This window comes from Scophthalmus maximus, chromosome 2 (genome assembly GCF_022379125.1).
Source record: "Scophthalmus maximus strain ysfricsl-2021 chromosome 2, ASM2237912v1, whole genome shotgun sequence".
Classification (NCBI taxonomy): Eukaryota; Metazoa; Chordata; class Actinopteri; order Pleuronectiformes; family Scophthalmidae; genus Scophthalmus; species Scophthalmus maximus.
In genome coordinates this window covers 2539490-2559793 of record NC_061516.1, presented here as the reverse complement: position 1 = coordinate 2559793, position 20304 = coordinate 2539490, and the positions used below count along the sequence as shown (strand labels likewise).

The following is a 20304-nucleotide window of genomic DNA, read 5'->3' as shown; positions in this document are numbered from 1 at the left end:
AACACTATAGCAGCATTATCTGCACACAGACTGCAACATGCACATCAACTGCTACTACGAGCCTGTAGCCACGCACACCGCCATTCTCACCACGCCTGCTCCACACACACACACGTAGCGCTACGTCCCATTCGAAGCTAATGTAGATGAACAATAGAAAAACAAATCAAACAAACATTTGCTCATAGCTACAGTGAAGACACCCGGCGAAGAGCCACACCGCTGTTTGCTCTGTTTCCTATTTGTAGTATCCAACCTCTTTTTGTCCATAGCTGTCTCAGATGGTATCTCACTGTTGCGACCGTGAGCTGTTGTAGGCACTTTCCCTGCTGTTCTGCAACTCGTTTCTTTTTTAGTTCAGTGTAGCAACTCGTCTGATGTAACTCTGCAGCAGTAGCAGAAGCTGTAGCTGTGGCTGTGACTGTAGCCTCTGCGCCGTTTGTTCGCCTTGCTGGAGACTGGTCACGCGCCCCTAATCATTTTCTTCGGACCGAACTTTCTGATTGGTCGTGGTTTTTACACTCCTACCTCGGCCACAGATGAGGATTTTTTTTCCGTTTCTGTGTCGGATCATTCAATGTATTCATCGCTATCGGCATGTTACGAGATTTTCAAGTAATATGACAGAAAGTGCTTCTCCAAAAAAAATCGCCTACCCCACCTTTAAATGCAGTGTGTGCCTTCACATCATTCACAATTCACCCTAACCCCACCATATTATTTTTTTATCAAATCCAGATTTGACAATTTGATGTATTGTCGTAGTTTTTTTTCATCTTTTCATCATTGTGGAAATGAAATTTCAATATAGTAATGATATGAAAAAAGTATTTTTTCTTAATTACAAAAACAAAACACGCTAAATCTGCCCTTCCGTTTCAAAGTAGTCACTCCCAAACTACATATTGTTACCTGTGGCGGCAGAAAGTCTGTTTGACCCTCTCCTTTTGTAAAGGACCGTAACCTTTATGGTCTTCTTCAAACCAAACTGAAGCACAGAGATTGGCTGAAAGCCTTTCAGCTGAAAACAGACCCAATGATATTCTTCCACTCACCCTCATGTCACATGTAGGCTCTAGTTGGAGTCACGGGCAGGTAAGACACACTAACTTTAAAAGAAATACTGTACAAAAATGAATAAAAAATTAATTCACTACTACTGGTTCTTTTATTCTGAAGCACTCTGCTTTTTTCTATAGATCTTTACTAAACACTACATAATTTATAAACATGTGACAGCGTAAAAAAAATATCATCTTAGACATGACCTTCTCAGGGGTGATACCATCAACATGTTAATGGTGCTTGGGTTAAATTGTGGTTGCTGTGATCGTAAAGGTTCCGGTTAACAGACTTTGCCTTTGACTAGTCGTGAGCCATTAGCAGAAAGTTAAACATGGTTTTCTCACACTTTCTGTGCAAGCTGAGGATGATCTTGAAGTGCAAGCCGTGTCAGTGCATACGTCCTTCTTCCTGCTGCTCCAGTGCAAGTTCCCTAATGTTGACAGAAACATTGAGGGGGAGTGTGGGGAACCCTCACATGGCGTGTAAGTCTGACATCATCATCAGAAATCAGTGTTCGTTTGACAGTTTTCTCTGTTCAGATGTAGAGTGTGATTTCAGTTTGACTTGAAAAAAGCATCACTTCAGTGGTGGCTGTTTAACCAGCAAACGGCTCATGCAGCGGTAAATGTGGGATGGTGGATGACACAGACCACAGATGACACCCTCTACTTGTAGAACAGCATTATCCTGTGGCCTCTTTGCATTACAGCCCCCACCAGTAACCCAGTAAACACGAGCTGTGTTCATCCAGTCCTGCAAAGTTGTCAGATATTTCACAATAGAGGAAGAAGACTGGTTTGGTTTGAATACTACAGCAGAGTTTGGTTTTCTAAAGCAAGACAATCGGTGTGTTGGTGAAATGTGACGTGTCGTGTTATGCATCTGTGAAATCCCTCTCTAATTGTCCAACACGGTTTTTGCTATTGAAATTCTTTATTGAGCTGCCGTGTTGTGTTGTCTAAGCCTTGTGACACATATCCAGCAGCCTGGTGTCCTGATCGAGGATGAGTTTCTTGCTCCTTTGATGACGGCCCAATGTCCTGGTCTTCTGATGGAGCTCAAAGACTCCTTTGAAGATGCACCAGCCCCTGGAACATCTGATGGAGGACAACTTTCTGCCTCATGTGATGAAGATCCAGTTGCCTGGTGGTCAGATAAAGCTACACCAACAGACTCCACTGCTGCAGCCTCTGCCTCCTCTGGTCACACAACAGGGAGGTTAGGTCTGCCTAGTATGGTTGTATTGGGGAGTCTTTAGCTGCGTCATCCCTGACCAACTTTCAATGAAGGCTCATGGAAGGGATAGGAAGCTTTTCTCTTCCTACCCCAGGCTTCCCACGCGTGCGCGTGGAAGGGCAGGGAGCTTAGGTCTGCCTAGTATGGTTGTATCAGGGGGTCTTTAGCTAATGCTGTCCCTGCCTTATTTTCCATGAAGGCTCATGGAAGGTGTAGGGAGACGTACTCCCTGTAGGATAAACTTGCCAGTGACACCAGGTAGATAAAAACTATTCCTATCCTATTCCCTAGTGGGCCTACATGCAAATCTCATATGGACGATTGTATATTCTGCACTTGTGTCATTTACATTTACATTTACATTTCTGAATGCCAAAAATGTCATGCAGAGTTATGATGACATTATTTAGGTGCATCAAATTAGAGCCCGGCTACTTAAATACCATATTTTACAAGCCTTGAATCTATGCATGTACATACAACTCACTATGTAGCAACATACAGTGGACATTTAGACATTATCATGTGTGTGATCCTATGCAATCTTGCCAATATCCATGCAAAATCCAAGCTTTCTCTATTCATTTCAGCCGTTACCTTAGAATCTAAGGCCTTTCCATGGAAAACCAGGGAGTTTTGCCTGACATGGTAATTTGGGGGTGTTTAGCTGCTGCTCTCCCTGCCAAGAGGTGTGTTCTACCTGGCTCAGGCTCAGACATTCCACATGTGCATGTGGAAGGGCAGGGAGGTTAGGATTGCCTGGTATAGTTGTTTGGGGTTTTTCTGGCTGCTGCTCTCCCTGCCTCAATTTCCATGAAGGCTTTCCACGTGTGCGAGTGGAAGGGCAGGGAGGTCCCAGAGCCATACCGCCAAATATAACCAATTGTGATTATTGGAATTAATTAATTTTGACTAAAGTGGTCCTGAGCGAACTTTAGTTACACACATACAAATTAATCAAAAAAGACTGAGCTTGATAGAAACAGCTAAAACAATGAATTGTCACTTCAACCACAGAAAAGGGGACAACAACAGCGGGAAACACAGAATCCCTCTCCCCTAATGTTTCTCTGCTGTGAGCAAGTGAAACTTCACCCACTCAGGAAACAAATGACAGCCCAGTGGGTGGTGCACTCACCTCAGCAGCTGTAACAATGGTTCAGAAAGTGCTGACAGTCTACTGTACCTCCTCCATACAGTAACGTGTCACTGAAAGACATTCTTTTTCTTCCCCTCCTCACCACCAGACACTCTCTCCTCAAAGTCGTGTACACAAGCAAACACAAGAGGACACTGTTGGGCTTTTGCACACAAGCGCTTAGCTATCAGACCGATTTGAAGTGCAGTATGTGTTCAAACAATCATGATGTGCACCTTTCACACGGTGACTGACAAAGAGGATGGAAGACAAAAACTCTGTTATGGTTAAATATTGTGTATGATAACTGCAGGCTGGTGGACTGTAGGTTTATCAGGGGTTGCAGAGGTCGGGTCCTCACAGCTCCCCCTTCCTTCTTGCCTCTTTTCCCTCCTTGTGGAAGACCTTCCCATCAGACTGCTCTCTCCACCTCAGAGTGACTCCACTCACTTCGCTCTCGTTCAGTCTGTCCTGGAGCTGGGAAACACAAACAGCAGCCGTTTTAAAGCAAGCGTCCCAAAAATCGACATGTCTTGGTGGCAGTCAGCCCTGGTACAGCCTGAGAGTTTCAGGGTGGATTTTTTGGAGACTTGCCCTTTCCAGGATGTCAGCTTTCACAGCAGGGGTTGTTCAGGTCCACAGAGAATTCCCCCGGCTTTATCCTCAGCTTCACCACCTGCCTCTTTACTGTCACTTCTACTGTAGCATTGATAGACAAATCAAATATGTTTTTTAATAATTTTATGGTACCAAAATAATAAATGTAAATGAGCACTGAATTTAGTTTCAGTTACAGGTTACAGTTGAGGCAGCATTCTCTCCCTTCCACTCACCAGGTGGAGGGATACTGTAGCAGACAAATGGTAGTTTTCTATCACAGGGAAATAACTTCCATTTTCCTGACTTGTGCAAATCTGCGACACCACATATCACACTCAGCGAGTCAAGTGGGTTGTTAACAGAGTCCCAGTGCCTGAATGAGTAGCCACTCCTGTCGGACCAGTAAATGTTAGGATATCTGAACAAACCTATCCATGCCCCTTGTTTTTCTAGCAAGTCCTGTAGCTCGAGGTTGTCAGTGTCGCTCCTCACAGTGGCCAGATCTGCGACGTTCTCCCGGCAGTAGCCCTGAGCACTGGACCAGTCCATTATTTCATTCACAAAAACAAAGTGGGGGTCCAGCATCGACCCTGCAGTTAAAGTTTGAGTACAAAAGAGGAATTGTGGATGTCAGTTCATCATATTTGATATAATGTATAGCAAAATAAAGATCACCATACAGCACCCCATGTTATATCATTACCGTTGTAGCAGAAAAAAATGGATATGTTTCAGAGCAGTCACTATCCCACTATCCTGCACCCTGTTGTATCTTCACACAGAACTGACTGGCTGAGAAAAAGTCAGGTTCATTGTCACTATGGGTTTCCCAGTCCCTATAATCCTTTCCACTCCCCGTGTACCCATCTGACCACCTCCATTCAATCGTACTGTACAGGCCAATCCAAACGTCAGACCCAGCGGATGAAACTGTGTTGATAAGTTGGTTAATTTCTTCAATGCTTTCAATGGTGGCCAGGTCTGTGAATGACAGTCTGCAGAAGCTCTGAGCATCAGCCCAAATCATTGGACGAGCCACATAGTGGTACTGACGGAGAATACACGTGGAGACCTTCCAGCCTGCGAAGAGTGTTTTATGAGTTAAATATTGTTCCTACGTTCACATTTCTTCTGTTAACATCTTTTTACTGGTTTGAGGCTCAGTACTTATTTCTAGTTTGATGAATAATTCTGACCCATAGCTGAGATATTTGTGTCCCATGTGGTTGGGTTTGGATTGTTTGCTGTAATAGCCCACATTGTTGATGTGAACTTGCCCCTTTGTATTTAACATGTAATAGTGTTTTTCAATTCTTGTCTTGGTACTTACACATTGATAAGGTTGGCAGATTGTTATATATATACATATAAATACTGTCGTGGAAAATCTTTTGTGTGTCCGGTGGAGAGGCTGGAATAAAGATTCTTTGAACAAAGTGGATTTCGTCTAAGCATTTTATTCGGTCGCGAGCAGGAGGCAAACAGGTTTCACAGAGCACACAGGGGAGTCTGAAAAGTGTCGGGCTGAGGTTTTGTCTTCAGCAGAGCTTTTTAGTGATAAGACAAAAAGGGAGTTCACAGCCAACAAATAGTTCCGCCCACAGGCAGTGCAATGTTGCACCAAATAGAAGGGCAAAAGGATATGTGGCAGGGGATGGGAGGGGGTCAAGGTAAGAGAAGAATGTGAGGACACATGGGAGTATGACAGGGAATGGGAGCAGGGGGTAGGTAATGGAGGAATGTGAAGGTAGGCATAAGCTATCAGGTTTTCACAGAACAGCGAACGCGATATACAACTAGGAATCACACAGTATAAAGTATATGTAACACAGTATATAGAATATTTTCTATTAAAATACCTACAGTAGAAAGTGCCAGCAGTGTCCGGCTAATCTCTTCATCAAGTGCAAAAATAAATATGCACTACTATTTGAACTGTAACATATGTATAATCTCAGCATTAATATATCCTACAGTAATAAACACCGTCGGCCATTATAAATATAAAAGAGTCCACTGACCTGAGAGATGTAAGACAATCAGCCAGAATCTTTTCATCTTCATCCTGCTCTGTGGCAATGTACACAACTAACAGGGAAGTGCAACACTGATAACATTAGGTAAATCAAGGAAAAGTCAGTACCATCCACAAAGCCGATGACAACCCATCCATGTCAAAGGTCAGTGTCGAGCTGTATAAGTCCACCAGCAAAGCAGAGAGGCATGACAGAGGTTTTTGTCTGAAGGGTCATTGATCAATTGCCCGTAACCAAGGTGATGTCGGTGTACACAGTATCATTTGCATAATCAAACATGAATGCAGGTGGAAAACTTTACCATCAGGCTCCTGATGCAGACTCTTGTCGGACCGCTGACACTAAGTGACCACAGATGGGAGTGCACAACAGACTCACTTCATCATGTAGACTTTAAAAAGCCAAATTGTTATGAAGATATTCTTCTTGTCTTAACGAAATAGAGGTGGAACAGTAAAGCAGAAGGTTGTTGAACAGCTTCTTCCTATGTTTGCATGTACCGTTGTTACATTTAGGTTCCTCTCACACAAATCCGGGCCCAGTTGTTCACAAGGTTTAATGTGGCTCAGAATGATCAGGATCTGAAAATCCCACGTTTTGCTATCCAGGATCAGGTAATCCAATCCATTTTACATACGTTTGTGCTGGTTTTTCAAAGAAACTTTGGTTTTGATCACGCTGATCCAGACTTTTCACTGGTCTGAATGAGATTAAGTGTGTAAACAACAGGTGAAATAACCAGCATGGGTTTAGTTTTCAATTTTCTGTGTATTTTCAAGAGTCAGGGCCCCTCGTCTGAGCAGGTCACACTTCAGCACTGCTCACTGCAAATGGAGATTAGCGCGGCATAGCTACTTGCAAGCAGACAATCACGGAGGGTACACCACAATACTTAGGGCTGTATTATCCTGCTTACAGGCACAATGAGGGACAGTGTGTACACACACATACACACATAATATATCCACCTTCCTGCTGGGATCAGGATCATCCTGATTCTCTAGATCAAAGATATCTGCGTGATGTAATTCCATTTCAGAAGTCCGCATTCAAGATTTGATCCAATCAGAGGTCCACAAACTTTGTTGTTGAATTTTTCTTCAGGTCTCCAGCAAAAAAAAGGAGCTTCTCTATGGCCTTTGGGCCACCACCACTCAGTTTCCTACATAACCCAGAATGCCTTTCGACACCAGACAACCAGAGGTGTTTAAAGCTGCACCAGAGGAGGTCAATTATGGGGCAGCTGTGTTAGCGAGGACAGTTAATGACTATTTGTCAAGCTCTGTGTTTCATTCATGTAAAATCAATTATAAATAACATTCAATTTATTCACGTAGAACCAGCGCTGCCGGGGAGCGGAAACGGAATTAGCGGTGCGCCACCATAAAGTGCCCCTGTCGGGTGCTCCGTTGGTTGTGGTTTGCAACTTTACCAGCAGAAAAGTAGAAAAATTACACACTGTACCTTTAACTTTGTTAGTGTAGTTTATTGACTTGATTCAATATCTTCACTAAGCATTATTGTTATGTTTGTCCATAGGTTAATTTGATGTTACCATCATGTAACTAACCCTCTTTTTACCTGGCACCTTTGTCCTACACCAAGTTGCCTTGACAGAGAAGCACAGCAGGAGGTGGTCAAACCACCAGCTTCGATTCCACCATCTTGTTGTAGTTTCTTTCTTTAACGCCATCTAGTTTGTAGTACTGGCCATGTAGTCTGACACACACACACACACCTGAGTCTCGAACCTGTACATATATTTACAATTGTTAGATTAGATATTGTTTTCAACCTGCGATCTATTAGATAAATGCTTCTAAATATACAGTCTGGTCTATTCAATGTTGCATAAGAGTATTGCCAACCCCTTCAACATTTGCTAACTACCAATATGGTGATTTGGGTTGCAATTATTAATTTAATAATGAATCAGAAATTCCAAATTGATAGTCGGTTCTTAAATGAGACTGAATCAGATAATTGTTTATCATTTCCTGTCCTTTAAAGGGTGGTGGCCATTAATTAAAGTCCTTATCTTTTTTTATACTAATATTATATACATTTTTTGATAGCTTTAACTAATGAACTGTAATCACAACAAGCACCATGTAAGCACAAGTCACAAGTTTGTCAGAGGAGTTTATTAATTTATGTACAAGTGTGTTTGTCACCGAGGCGGAGACAGTCGGAGATATACAAAAAGAGTAGAAAATGTATAAGGTGCAAAAACAAACACTGATGCATGAGTCTGTACTCACTCACCCCCCCCCCCCCCCCCTCACCCCTTGCACCCCCCACCCCACCAAAGCCAAGCTGTATGTACAGCAGGTTCACATTTACAAAGAAATAAGACATCCTGCTCAGTCGCCGGGCCGACAGGGAATCACATCCAGCTAAATACTTTGTAGAGGGAGTCCCCGACGCGCCCATCTTCACGCTAACATGCTGACTACACTCTATGGTGGGGTTTTCATCTGAAAGCGGGAAGGGGGATAGAAAATATTTACAAGACAAGAGGAGCAGTCGGCGCCCTGTTGTACAGTACGAGGCACCGATTTTCCAAACTAACACACGCTACTTCTGTCAATCTGCAGAGCCCATCATGTACTTGGCAGAATCTAGCAAAATGTAGGCAGTGGTAAATGTAAAGGCTTTGCCCCCCCAACCCCCCCGCAGAACCCACAAAAAAAGCACCGTTGACATGTGACGAGTGATGAGTGTGTGTGTGTATAGCAGTCTGCAGTTCAACAGTCACAGTCTTTAGCAGAACACGCATCATTTAAGAGTTACAGCAAGTGTCCCCGTTTCAGTCAGTGTATGGCTGACGGGTTTGGAATGTGCCTTGGAGACATTTGAGCGCCAGCACGCACGCACACGCACGCACGCACGCACGCACACACACACACACACACACACACACACACACACACACACACACACACACACACACACACACACACACACACACACACACACACACACACACACACACACACACACACACACACACACACACACACACACACACACACACACACACACGGAGTCAGATCACAGCAATACAGTAGAGCAGTGGTGTGATTACAGGAGCGACTAACAGCGGCCATGTCAGTTGAGGTTTCCGAGTTCTCCGACAGAGAGGGCCAAAATCTAAGCATGGCCACGCCCAAGCCTGACCTGACTGTCCAACACACACACACACACACACACACACACACACACACACACACACACACACACACACAGAGTCCAATCTTTTCTCACACTATAGGACTTTTTTAAGAAGCACAATTACTCCGTTAGAGAGACAACTGTGAAAAGCACTGTGTGACTTTGAATGCTTACCACACGTTTTAGTTGTCGGCAGGTGAAGCGATTCCATTCACACGGACATTCACAGCTGCAGCTTGCTTGAGCTGCGTCTAATCACTATAGGTCGTTTGTTTGTCATTCATCAGTCCGACATATTGTCCCGTTTTGTTTTTTTTGTCGCAGCCTGCACAGCCACGACAATCTCATTCATATTTGTCACCACGTATTAAGTTTTATGAGCTACTTCCGACAAGAGCCCGGCTGATGTATCTGTCAGCCGATAGAAATCAGCTGAGATGAGCCTTCTGCGTTTTGTCGGCTGGTATGAAAACTTTTTATTTGACAGAAAAACCAATGCAGAAAAGATGTGCATTCATGTTTAAACCTAATTTTTTTATATATATTTGGTTGTATTTGTGTTTTCTTTTAATTTATAGTTATTTAAATGTGGTTGAAATGGAAAATATCAAGCCTCTATTACAAATTGTCATAAGGGTTTGATAACGACATCTGAGGAATCATTGACATTAAAAAACATATATCGGCCGATATATCTGTATCAGCGATAATTCTTTTCCCTTATGTTTTTTTGAGTAGAACTATTACAGGAGTGAGTGCAGGAAGTAAATGTACACAGGTTTAATGTGAGATAGGTGGTCACTAAAAACCTTTTGCACTGACCCAACAATAATAAATAAGATCTGTTCATGCCATTCCCGTGCAATTCTTCTCCATCACAGCCTCGGGTCGTAATTTTCTTTAAAGAAAATGGGAAGGTTATGTTTTCACCCCTGTCCTGTTTCTTAGTTACTTTGTTCTCAGCAGAATTCTACAAAAAACTTGGTGGAAGGATCGGACATGGGCCAAGAAAGAGTAATGTATTGCTTTCTCTAACATTGGGAGATAGGTTATTTGAAAAAAATATATATTTTAATCTCAGGTAATAATGCATGGAGATTTATGAAAAAAATATCTGACATATTTAGGGGACTGATATTTATTATTGATTGAAAATTGGTGCGGCTTGATTGAATTTGAGGAGACTGTTCACTTGGAGGTACAGTATACACTCTGCGTGTGCAATTCTAGTTTCATCGTGTTTTCAGGTTATTTGAATGATATGAAGGATAATTCTGCTTCTTGAAAAAGCCCTTTAAAGCAGAGCTGGTTTGTCACTCAGCCTGTGTGCGTCATAATTACTCCCTCAAACGTGAACTCTGTTTGCTGACGCTGACACCCAGGAATGAGAACTGTGTAGGAAATTGGAAATGTGTGGAGCGTCACAAATCCTACAACCCCCCCCCCCCCCCCCAACCCTTTAAATATATCAACATAAATAAACAAAGGGCAGCTAGTATTTCCTTTAAACATTTACAAATAAATACTTGGTTTTGACTTTTGACCTATTGAGCCCAAACTGCTGGAACAGATTCTGAGTAGGGGGGAAAAAACAACAACAACACTGGCGTTTGCTTAAAAAAAGAAAAGAAAGTGCAGCCGACAACACAGGTTGCACAACTTAGTACACTAGGCATGCTCAAAACAATAAGAGTTGCTATGTCGTTATGCTGTGGTACTTACAGTATACTAAAAGCAGCCCCTAAGTTTTTTTGGGTTCACGTGAATGCTATGACTGTGTCCTCCTCAACGACTCTCCGACTGTATGAACAGTTTTCAATAAATATATAGACAATTTTTTGGAAAGAAAAAAAAATTAAAATAAAAGTAAGACTGATGTGAGGCGGCGATCGGTTTATGTGCCAGTCTTCTGCTCCCATTCCTGCAGAAAAAGAGAGAGAGAGATGTCAGTTTTCAATAATATCACCAACAGTTTATCACCAGATTTTCAGAATAAAAATACAATCACCAGTAGCGCCAGGACCAAGTACAATATTACAATAAAAATCGAATGAAAACGTGAATAAGTATAAAGAGGTCAAATCAATCTCTAACCCTAATGATGTTAGGCGGAGTGTGTAGGGGATTATATGTGTTGTCCACTGTCCCACTTCTAGTTTCCGCTCTTCCTCTCCTCCACTCTCAACCACTCACCACACAACTCGCAGACCCACCCACATTCTCCATCACACACACTCAATCCCAAATCAAGATGAACACATCCAGAGTCTTGTTCTATCAGGTCAAATTCCCTAAACTGTATGTTTGTAAGCAACAATTCACACGCACTTCTTTCGAATAAGCCTGACAACATGCGACTGCAAAATGATGTGGAGTGTTTTTTCGCGGGACGTAGAGAAATTACAGCCATTTGTAATCTCCAAGACAAACGTTTTACTCATTGCCTCCGTTCTTGAATGTGATAATCTGAGGCATTATCTGTTCTCCACATTAACACACACATTCATCCAGTCATTTCACAAAACTTCTTTCGATTCAATCAGACCCGAACTTTCCGAGGACAAATGTCCATGAATCACGGAAGAAGAAAAAACCTGAGAATCGAGCACATCCACGTGACCTGGCAAACAGGAACTGCTAATCACTGCGGTTTTAAGATAGGACTTCATCTATCGTCATTCTACTGATGCCATAAGGGCCCAGGAAATGGCTCCGCACTGCCACACGCAACTCTTCCCTCCTGCTTCAAACGTTACAGGGCTGTTGCTGAACTGATTCAAAGTTCGTCCATTGTCAGGAAATGAAGAACTGTCACTTTGGGCTTTGGGAGAATATCAAGTCAAAAACCCCATGCCAGGTCACTGGCTTGAAAGTCAAGCTGCAAGTCAAGTAAAATGTAGTTTTGAGTCATCAGGTTCAAGTGATGTGACTCCACACCACTGCCTCAGACACTAGCCCACGAGTCCACCAGGAGAGCGCTGACCTTGGCCTTCCTGAGGACGTGTCCCCGGACGGGCGATGGCTTCTGACCGGCGTGCTGCCGGCGCAGCAGCGACGCGCTGTTGACCGGCAGGGAGCAGGACTCGGTGTCACTGGTGTCGCAGCTGGAGAAGGGAGACGACTCCTGCGTACGTCGCAGCATCGCCGGGGACTGCGCACACACGGGAGAGACAGGGAGATGAATTCGATGGCTACTGGTGCTAGACGGCTAGTTTCAAGTCAGCGTCACTTGATTTTTTTCAAAAGCATCACAGATGAATGAAGAGGGACGCCCCGCAGGTGCTACTGACCTGGAGGCCGGGGGAGCCGGCTTTTGGTTCGATGGTAAGGCCCAGGGTGACGCCTCCGCTCAGGGCCTTCTTTAGGCTCTCCTTCACCTCCGTCAGCTCCAGCTCAAGGTTCACCCTCTCCTCCTCCTTCTGCCGGCAATCCTCCTCCACCTTCTTCAGCCTCTCCGACAGGGAGCCGTGCGAGCGTTTGCCTATAGGGCAAAGAGTGGGGAGTTCCTCTGTCAATGATTATCACTTATAAAGTGTCGGAGAGCTTATTCCAGGCCCAGTACTTTCTCCCCCCAACATTTCCGACACAACTCAGTTCAATGACAAGTTGACATTCAGCAGTAGGGCCGCGTCTCTCACCGGCAGCGGCCTCCACAGCAGTGCGCAGGTCTCTCCTCTCCTTCTTCAGCTGGGTCAGATGGTTCCTGATCTCCTGCTTCTTCTTCATCAGTTCTTCCTCCTTGGCCTGCAGCCGCTTGGCGTCGGCCTCCACGCGGTTCTTTCCGTACTTGCACTGCTCCGCATCTGCACAGTAATGATTAGAAGAAGAGGGAAAAAATGAGAAAATAAAAATCATGGGGGTCTCTGGAATGACAGGAAACCATAAACTGAGCCATCCTCTCTCTTTTACTCAGAAGGCAACAGTGACCGTGATAGGCGTGGAGCGCTCCAGGACCATGGCTTCACCGGAAAATACATTGAGGGTAACCATCCAACGTGGTGTGTGCGTGTCCACACGCGAGCACATGAAATACGCCTACGAGAAATCACTCAATCAAACCGCCGCTGACATCTTCAAATTCAATACCCTTACTTGAAGCGGGAAATATGCGGAGTGTGCAGCATTCACTAAATCCAACATGACACATGTTTGATTGTTTCCATTCCGACATTGGGAGGAAGATAAGCTGCACAAGCGGTTTAAACCCTCCACGTTCACACATTAGGCCCCCCCCAAAAAATACAACTTTGCATCAAAAGGTTTAACACGACCACAGTTCACCCTCCTCCACTGGGGCGGGCCGCGCCTCTGCGAACTCTTTGAGATTTGCCCCGCCGCTGGCAGGAGGCTTGAGTCTGTCCGGCGTGCGTCACACGATTTCGTCTCAAGGCTAGGATAGGTTTTTTAGGTTTTTGAGTTATTTATCCCCCCACCCCACTTAAACCAACTGTAATTTGGACATCCTGCATTTTTCCAAATTGCTGTGGAGCGGGGCTTTGCTAGAAAGCAATCAGCGGTTGTGAGGCTAGGACCGGGGGAGCCAGACACATTGTCTGCTGCTCTCTCACAGGGCTGGAACTGACTGAGAAAAGATGGACTACTGTCAAAAGTCACAATGTGAGAGATACTTAAAGACAAGTCGACTGTCTGTTCTCGTCTTTATCAGTACGAGTATGATAAGCTCATCTGATATGAATACCCTCTCCCCCCTTACTTACTGGAGTTGTTGCGTTTCAGTGAGGCCGTCCCATTGGTCCCGTTGACTCCGTTCTTCTTGGACTGGTTCTTTGGCTCTGCCTTTTGTTTTGATGCCACCCCATTGGTTGCTGGGCCCTTCTTTCCCTTCAGCTGATTGGAGAAGGAGAAGGAGGGACACTTTTCAAATATCTCAAGTTAATATTGCACATAAGTAACATTCATGTACCTGCACTATTTATCCTGAAAATTTGCGCCAAAAATCCACATATGACATCACTTCTTATTTAACACCCCTTCAAGCACATTTTCTAACAAATCCTAATGAAGATTACAGAAAAGCTGCTTATGCCACATGTTCATGTACTTGGTCTGACCCCCATATGAAGCTACAATTAATTTATTTTTCGTCACTTCTAAAAACATGACACACACGGTTCAGCTGATACGCCGTATATCTCCCCACTACTTGCAATGGCGTCAGTGAGAAAAATGAGATGTTGGAAAAACCAAAACAATGAGTTGAAAGACACAAAAGAAACGCTCATGGAGCTGAGGGACACTGCAGAGTAAGGGATAACTATCTGTGGGATCGTCATTGCAAGCGACACCTTTCACGTTTACACAATAATTTGATCCAATGTTAATTTAAAACATATCAACTTCAATATCAGCTTCAACTTGCTGTTCTCGTACAGGCACCTTGTATGCGCTGGTGTGACTGGAGATTGACAGTTGGAGTACTGCAGGCATTAATTATGTCATAATTATATATAATATGTATTTATTTTTGTGTTTTTTCCCGCTCCATTTTAATGTTACTGAATAAGAATATATGTTCTGGAATAGTTCTTATACCTGCATTAACTTTCTGTATAATGTGAGATAATTTACAAAGTATAGCGTGTACGAATAGAAATATAGCGGGCTAATATGTTCCCAGAAAAAAATCTTTTAATAATACCTCGGATTTTAATATCATAGTTGTTTGTCTTCAAGTGTCTTATAAATGTCTTATAATAATTTACGTTATCATGGCACTTAGGAAAAACTTATGGTATGGCCTTTATATGATATTGCTTATACTGCTAACGGGTGATATATTTATATTAATTGTTTTGGCTGAACTGTCAGAAAGCAAACCAGGTGCACAGAATGTCTGGAGGTCGACATGGCTCGTCTTCACGGTGCCATGAACCTGATCTGACTGTAACGACGCTTGCAGCCTGCTGTACACCGCGCTGAATTAGAGTCGCCATCTTACAGCGGAGCGGTACTTTCTGGTCGCACAGGCAATGTTAACAGCCATCGGACACGCCACACATGGCTCACACATCAAAGGGGCGGCGGGGAGGAGGCGGAGTCACATACAACACCACACGGTGAATTATGAGGCCGTGGCGGCAAGGGGGATATTTTGAGCAGGGCTGTAAAATTATAAATTACACACACACACACACACACACACACACACACACACACACACACAGCTGAAGTTCATTGTAAAGGGGAGAGAGTAAAAACACTATGTAGGACAACTGCACACATGCATGAACACACATACTACATTTTGTCTATACTCAAACTGTACATTCGGACCGATAAAAGGAGAAAAATCTGGCTTTTACAGAGGAATTATTTCAGAACAGAATCCCTTGATCTATCATATATTATTGATAAAATATCAGTGGTCAGTATCAGCTGTAAAAAAGCCTGACTGGAGCATCTCCAACTGGGGCCGAGCGGTTCCCAAACCTGGTCACGGGAATGATTCTCGGGCCCTGTCATGGTTAGAATTCAATTACTGCGAACCACACCAGAGGGGGAACATGACTCGCATTGGGAAAGAGAGGTGGGCTTGTGGGTGGCCAACATCAACACCATGCCTAGTGAGTCAACACATGCTCCCGCAGGAGAGGTTCACTTGATATGTTCTTTCCCTCGGCCAAGTCGTTCTCAGTGGATGTAAATAAGGGACTTCACGATTTTTTTGAAGGGATGTTCCTGGGTCTCCTCCGGGAAGTTTGAAAGCAGTGTTGGTGTTCAGGTTGAACTTTACGTAAAAAAAACCTTTTGATGAGGCTCACTGATGCAAATTACTTTCTGATAATAAAGCTGCAATAATGAATATATAAAACGTACCAGAAATGTGAACACTTGAACATACATCACTTTGGTAAGAACTACCAAAAATGTCAGAAACCCGCTTTGGGAAAAGTGTATTTATTTTTTGGACTTTCTACTTTTGGGCTCAACCACTACCATGAGGTAGGCAGGGTTTATGACCTATACTGCAGCCAGCCACCAGGGGGCAGTGACGATGATTTGGCTTCCTTTTTGGGAGCTATTAAAGCTGTGTGACAAACGCACAGATTGTCACACAAATCTAGGGAATGTGCATTAACTCTACTGAGTCTTTTTGTCTCTTTGAGTCATTGTGTTGGTTCAGCTTGCAAACGTCTCCAAAACGATGCTCATGTTGCTGCACGTGAAAACAGCCAAACCCTAACTTTATAAAGTGGTACTGTTAGAGGTTCTTTCATCTGTTTTTCTATCCACAAACCCCCCCCCCCCAAACATTGAACGTTTTTCTCACATTTTTGAAGCAGGTTTATCTTTTCCTTAATGATAACTTTCCCTTAACACTGTACTCTGCTTTTGTGTGAGATAACTCAATAACTGAAATCTGTTTGTCTGGTTATAAATCTAGCGACAATATGATGGCCAAGCCTCATGACCTCTGCTGTGAGATTTATTTTACTTTATTTTACTCAGCACCAGCAGTCTGTTCCAGGCATTTGCCTCCACAATAAAAGCTGGAGGTAACGTCTAACATAATGAATGATTGAAGCCATAACAATTAAGTACTATCAGCAAATGGCCATTTTTTTTCCTGTGTGATGAGGCCATGGCAAAACAAACAAGACCATGTTCATGAATTCACTGAGGCTTATTGAAAAACACAAAAAAATCATATTCAACTAAAGAGAAACATGTTGTTAATAGTAGAGGATGATAGAAATGTGAGTGCAACTCTGTAAATATCCAAGAGGGGAAGCAGGGAAGGTTAGTGTGAAGCAGTAGAGTGCCAGTCACCTGAGCAGTGCCTTTAGTTTTAGCATCGCCAGAGAGGAGCTTAGAAGAGATTTTAGAAACAGGGGTTTTGTAGTGACTGGCCGAGGTGGAGGAAGAGGAAGCAGAAGAGGAGGAAGGCTTGGGAGGATAGCGAGAGGCCAGCTTGGGTGGGGGCATGTTCTCATAGGGTTCAGCGTTCTCATAGTGCGCCTCCTCTTTCAGCTGGCGCCCCCCTGTGCTGGGACGGGAGTACGGCGCCTGGGGCTCCTTGGGTTAGACCAGGCAAGCGTGCAAAATGAGAGGAGAGACACAACACACAACAGGAGAGAAAAGTATAGAGAAATAAGAGAAGAGATGATAGTGAAATAATGTTAGTTATACTACATAGTTAACATACACTACATAACAAGTGTTATTGCAATATATGACAATAAAGGTCAACTCCGCCTATATTTAGAGAGCACTACTTCTACTTGTAACGGTACGGACGTCGCGGTTTGGTGTGACGACTGACAGTCATAACCAAATTTCAGCACTAGATGTTTGTTTGCTTTTTGAAATGACGTCATTATATTTTCAAAAGAAGCTACTTTCCCCCCATTTTTGGAATTGTATGTGGGTTGGGGTCAGTGTCCATACAACGCATTGCAAGGATAGTAATGGTGGTGATCATCATTCATATCCATACGACCTTGATGGATTTAACTTTTAAATGTACAACATTTTCTTCTGGGGGAGCATGACCGCGGGAGTTACATGCGGCTCTTTTTTTGCTTCTTTATGATGGCGTTGTTGGCCACCCCTGCACTAATGCTACATAGAGAGGTGAAAAGCAGTTAGCAAAGAGAGCAGCAGTGAATGTGAAGTTTGAGCGAGAATTTGAAGCAAATTAAAGTAAGTTACTGTGTTGGGCTGTGCTTAGTTTTTTGATTTGTGTCCCAATTCAGGGGCTGCATTCTTTCGGTGGCTTTATTTAAAGACCGATGGAGTCACAGTGGCCATTTCGGAGGCTCCTTCAAACAGAGCCAATACAATTTGTCTTTCCATTCCGATCCAATGAGTGGATCCTTCTTGGGTGAACGTATCACGAGTTTCATTGTGTGCTTGTGACAAAGCTAACAAGCTATGCTGGGCAGCCGAGATCGGAAACGCAAAGCCTGCGGTCCGATTGATGCGGCCCCTAAATTGGAACACAGCTATCAATGGTTATGTGTACCAGCAGTGAACGGGCATGTCCTTACCATTCCGTTAATGGGCACGTCATCATAGTGTAAAGCCATTCCAGTGGGACAGGCGTAGCCGTTGACTGGGTTGTCCAGGTATGGGTTAGGGGAGACAGCACGCTTACTTGTGAAACTGTGAGGAGAATATACCAACGTCGGTGAAAAAAAAATTTAATTTCTCTATAATTCCGTGGCTCTATAACCTCAGGTTTGCATGCCACAGCTCAAACCACACGTTAGTCTATGAAACACACTGAACATGGACAAACAGCATAAGCATCAAGCCTTTGGTTACATTACGGGATGAGTAATCATCAGTCCAACACTATTGTATTGAAAATAATGCTGTATAATCCAGCATTCATTCTCTATATGAGACATTTAACACTTAAATGTCTCTATATGAGACATTTAAGTGTTAAAAAGAAAATGAAAACTAGATTGATTCATTGATTTCAGTTTTGAATTTAATTTAACTAGTGTCCTTCTAGTTCACTACATGTTCTTTGCCTGTATGAATTATTCCGAGAGTATGATTTGTTAGAAGAGTGGAGAAGGTTAAAGAAAATAACCGATGAAATACACACATTTGGAAGTATTGGTTTTGATTTGGAGCAAAATCAGATATTTATTTTGTACTCTTCTATTTATTCCTACAGCAGAAATTCTCATAGAGTCATGTATTGTTTTGTGTATGGTGTAGCGTACAATATTTTGCATTAAATACACATCAGACTGTGATTTTCTTTCTCTTATTTTGTTCAGTCCTAGTTAAAATATTACAATAAATTACATAAATGATTCTCTTCAAGAATTCACACAAGGAGTCAACCATGTTCATGATTAAAATAAACATGCCTCATCAGATTAAAAAAAGACAAGGGCAAAACAAAAAGGAAAAAAAAGGAACAAAGGAGAAAAAGATAATAAAAAAAACAGCTAATTAGATAAGGAAAGAAAAAGACACTGTTTGTGTTCCTCACCAGAAGGACTGCTTGGCCAGCTGGATGACGTTGGCGGTGGTCTCCACGTCGATGTAGTCGTAGTGCAGGGTGGCTGGGTCGGTGGTGGAGCCAGTCTCGGCCAATAAAACCCCCAACCAGCGACCCATCTCCTCAGAGGAGGAGGCCTGGAGGAATTCAATACATGTCAGTTCATATGATGTTGAACGTGCAATGGAACTGCTGTCAATTCAACTGTTGCCCTACAGTTGAGAAAATATACAGTAGCAACAAAATGAAAGTTGAGATGACATCCAAAGCTGCTTCTCGGATCTTCTGGCTCTCAGGACAGTTTTTCTTTCATACATAATTTGGAGCTCTTGTAGTTTGTTGTCGGAACAAACTACTACTTGCATTCTACCATCCACCCATGACTCAGTAATGAAGGTTTTACAGTGAAATGAAAGGGATCCAGATGTCAAGCAGAGGGTGGCATGTATATGGTATGAGGGGAGAGAATCCAAACAAAGCGGCAAATAGAGGAATTTCATCAACATCAAATACAAGGGACCCAAGTCACTGGTGGGTGGGTGGAGAAGTTTTACCACAAGAGAGGACCACAAAGAATGAGCAGGAAAACGGGACAAAGCAGTATTTGCTAGTAGCATACCAGAGGAAATCAACCAATTCCAGAGACAAATCTCACCTCCAGCACCGCGACCTCTTGGCTGTTGCGGAGCAGGCGGAAGGCAAAGGGGTGTTTCTGGTCCAGGCCGGGGCTGACCTCGCAGCCCCGCAGCGGCAGGGAGGCAATGTGGCTCTTCAAGTCGTCCCGGTCCTTGTGGAGGAGCAGCTGGTTGTCTTTCAGGCGGCACCAGCGCTCCCGCCAGCGGTTGTTGGACAACACGTTCAGGTAGCCTGTCGATCAAAGGTTCATGTTGAGACAAGCAATGCGAGTCCATGATTGATGATATTTATGGGTGGCGTGTTCATATTTTTCCTTTGAGGTGGGTTGGCCTTTCCCTAATGTAGTCGTTGCTGGTTGGCCGGCCGGTTTAATCTCTTTTTAGGATCTGTTGCAAAAGAGCAAAGCTGGTGCAATATGCGCAGCTACTTGCCAT

General features: G+C 43.5%; 1 protein-coding gene across 3 annotated transcripts in view; it reads right to left on the bottom strand.

Annotated features, from left to right (window-relative positions):
* Positions 1-9602: 9602 nt before the first annotated feature.
* The window catches only part of afap1 (actin filament associated protein 1), a 108837-nt gene continuing 98135 nt past the window's right edge, over positions 9603-20304 (bottom strand). For 2 of the 3 annotated variants that reach the window (XM_047330497.1, XM_035626483.2), the window contains exons 10-18: positions 19890-20101; positions 19226-19371; positions 18261-18375; positions 17041-17286; positions 13968-14097; positions 12888-13052; positions 12540-12730; positions 12233-12400; positions 9603-11170 (exon numbers count right to left, since the gene is read on the bottom strand). In XM_047330497.1, coding sequence (XP_047186453.1) covers positions 11144-11170; positions 12233-12400; positions 12540-12730; positions 12888-13052; positions 13968-14097; positions 17041-17286; positions 18261-18375; positions 19226-19371; positions 19890-20101 — 1400 coding nt within the window. In that variant the 3' untranslated portion in view covers positions 9603-11143. The remainder of the gene's footprint in view (positions 11171-12232; positions 12401-12539; positions 12731-12887; positions 13053-13967; positions 14098-17040; positions 17287-18260; positions 18376-19225; positions 19372-19889; positions 20102-20304) is intronic. The other variant, XM_047330496.1, reaches the window with a different exon arrangement.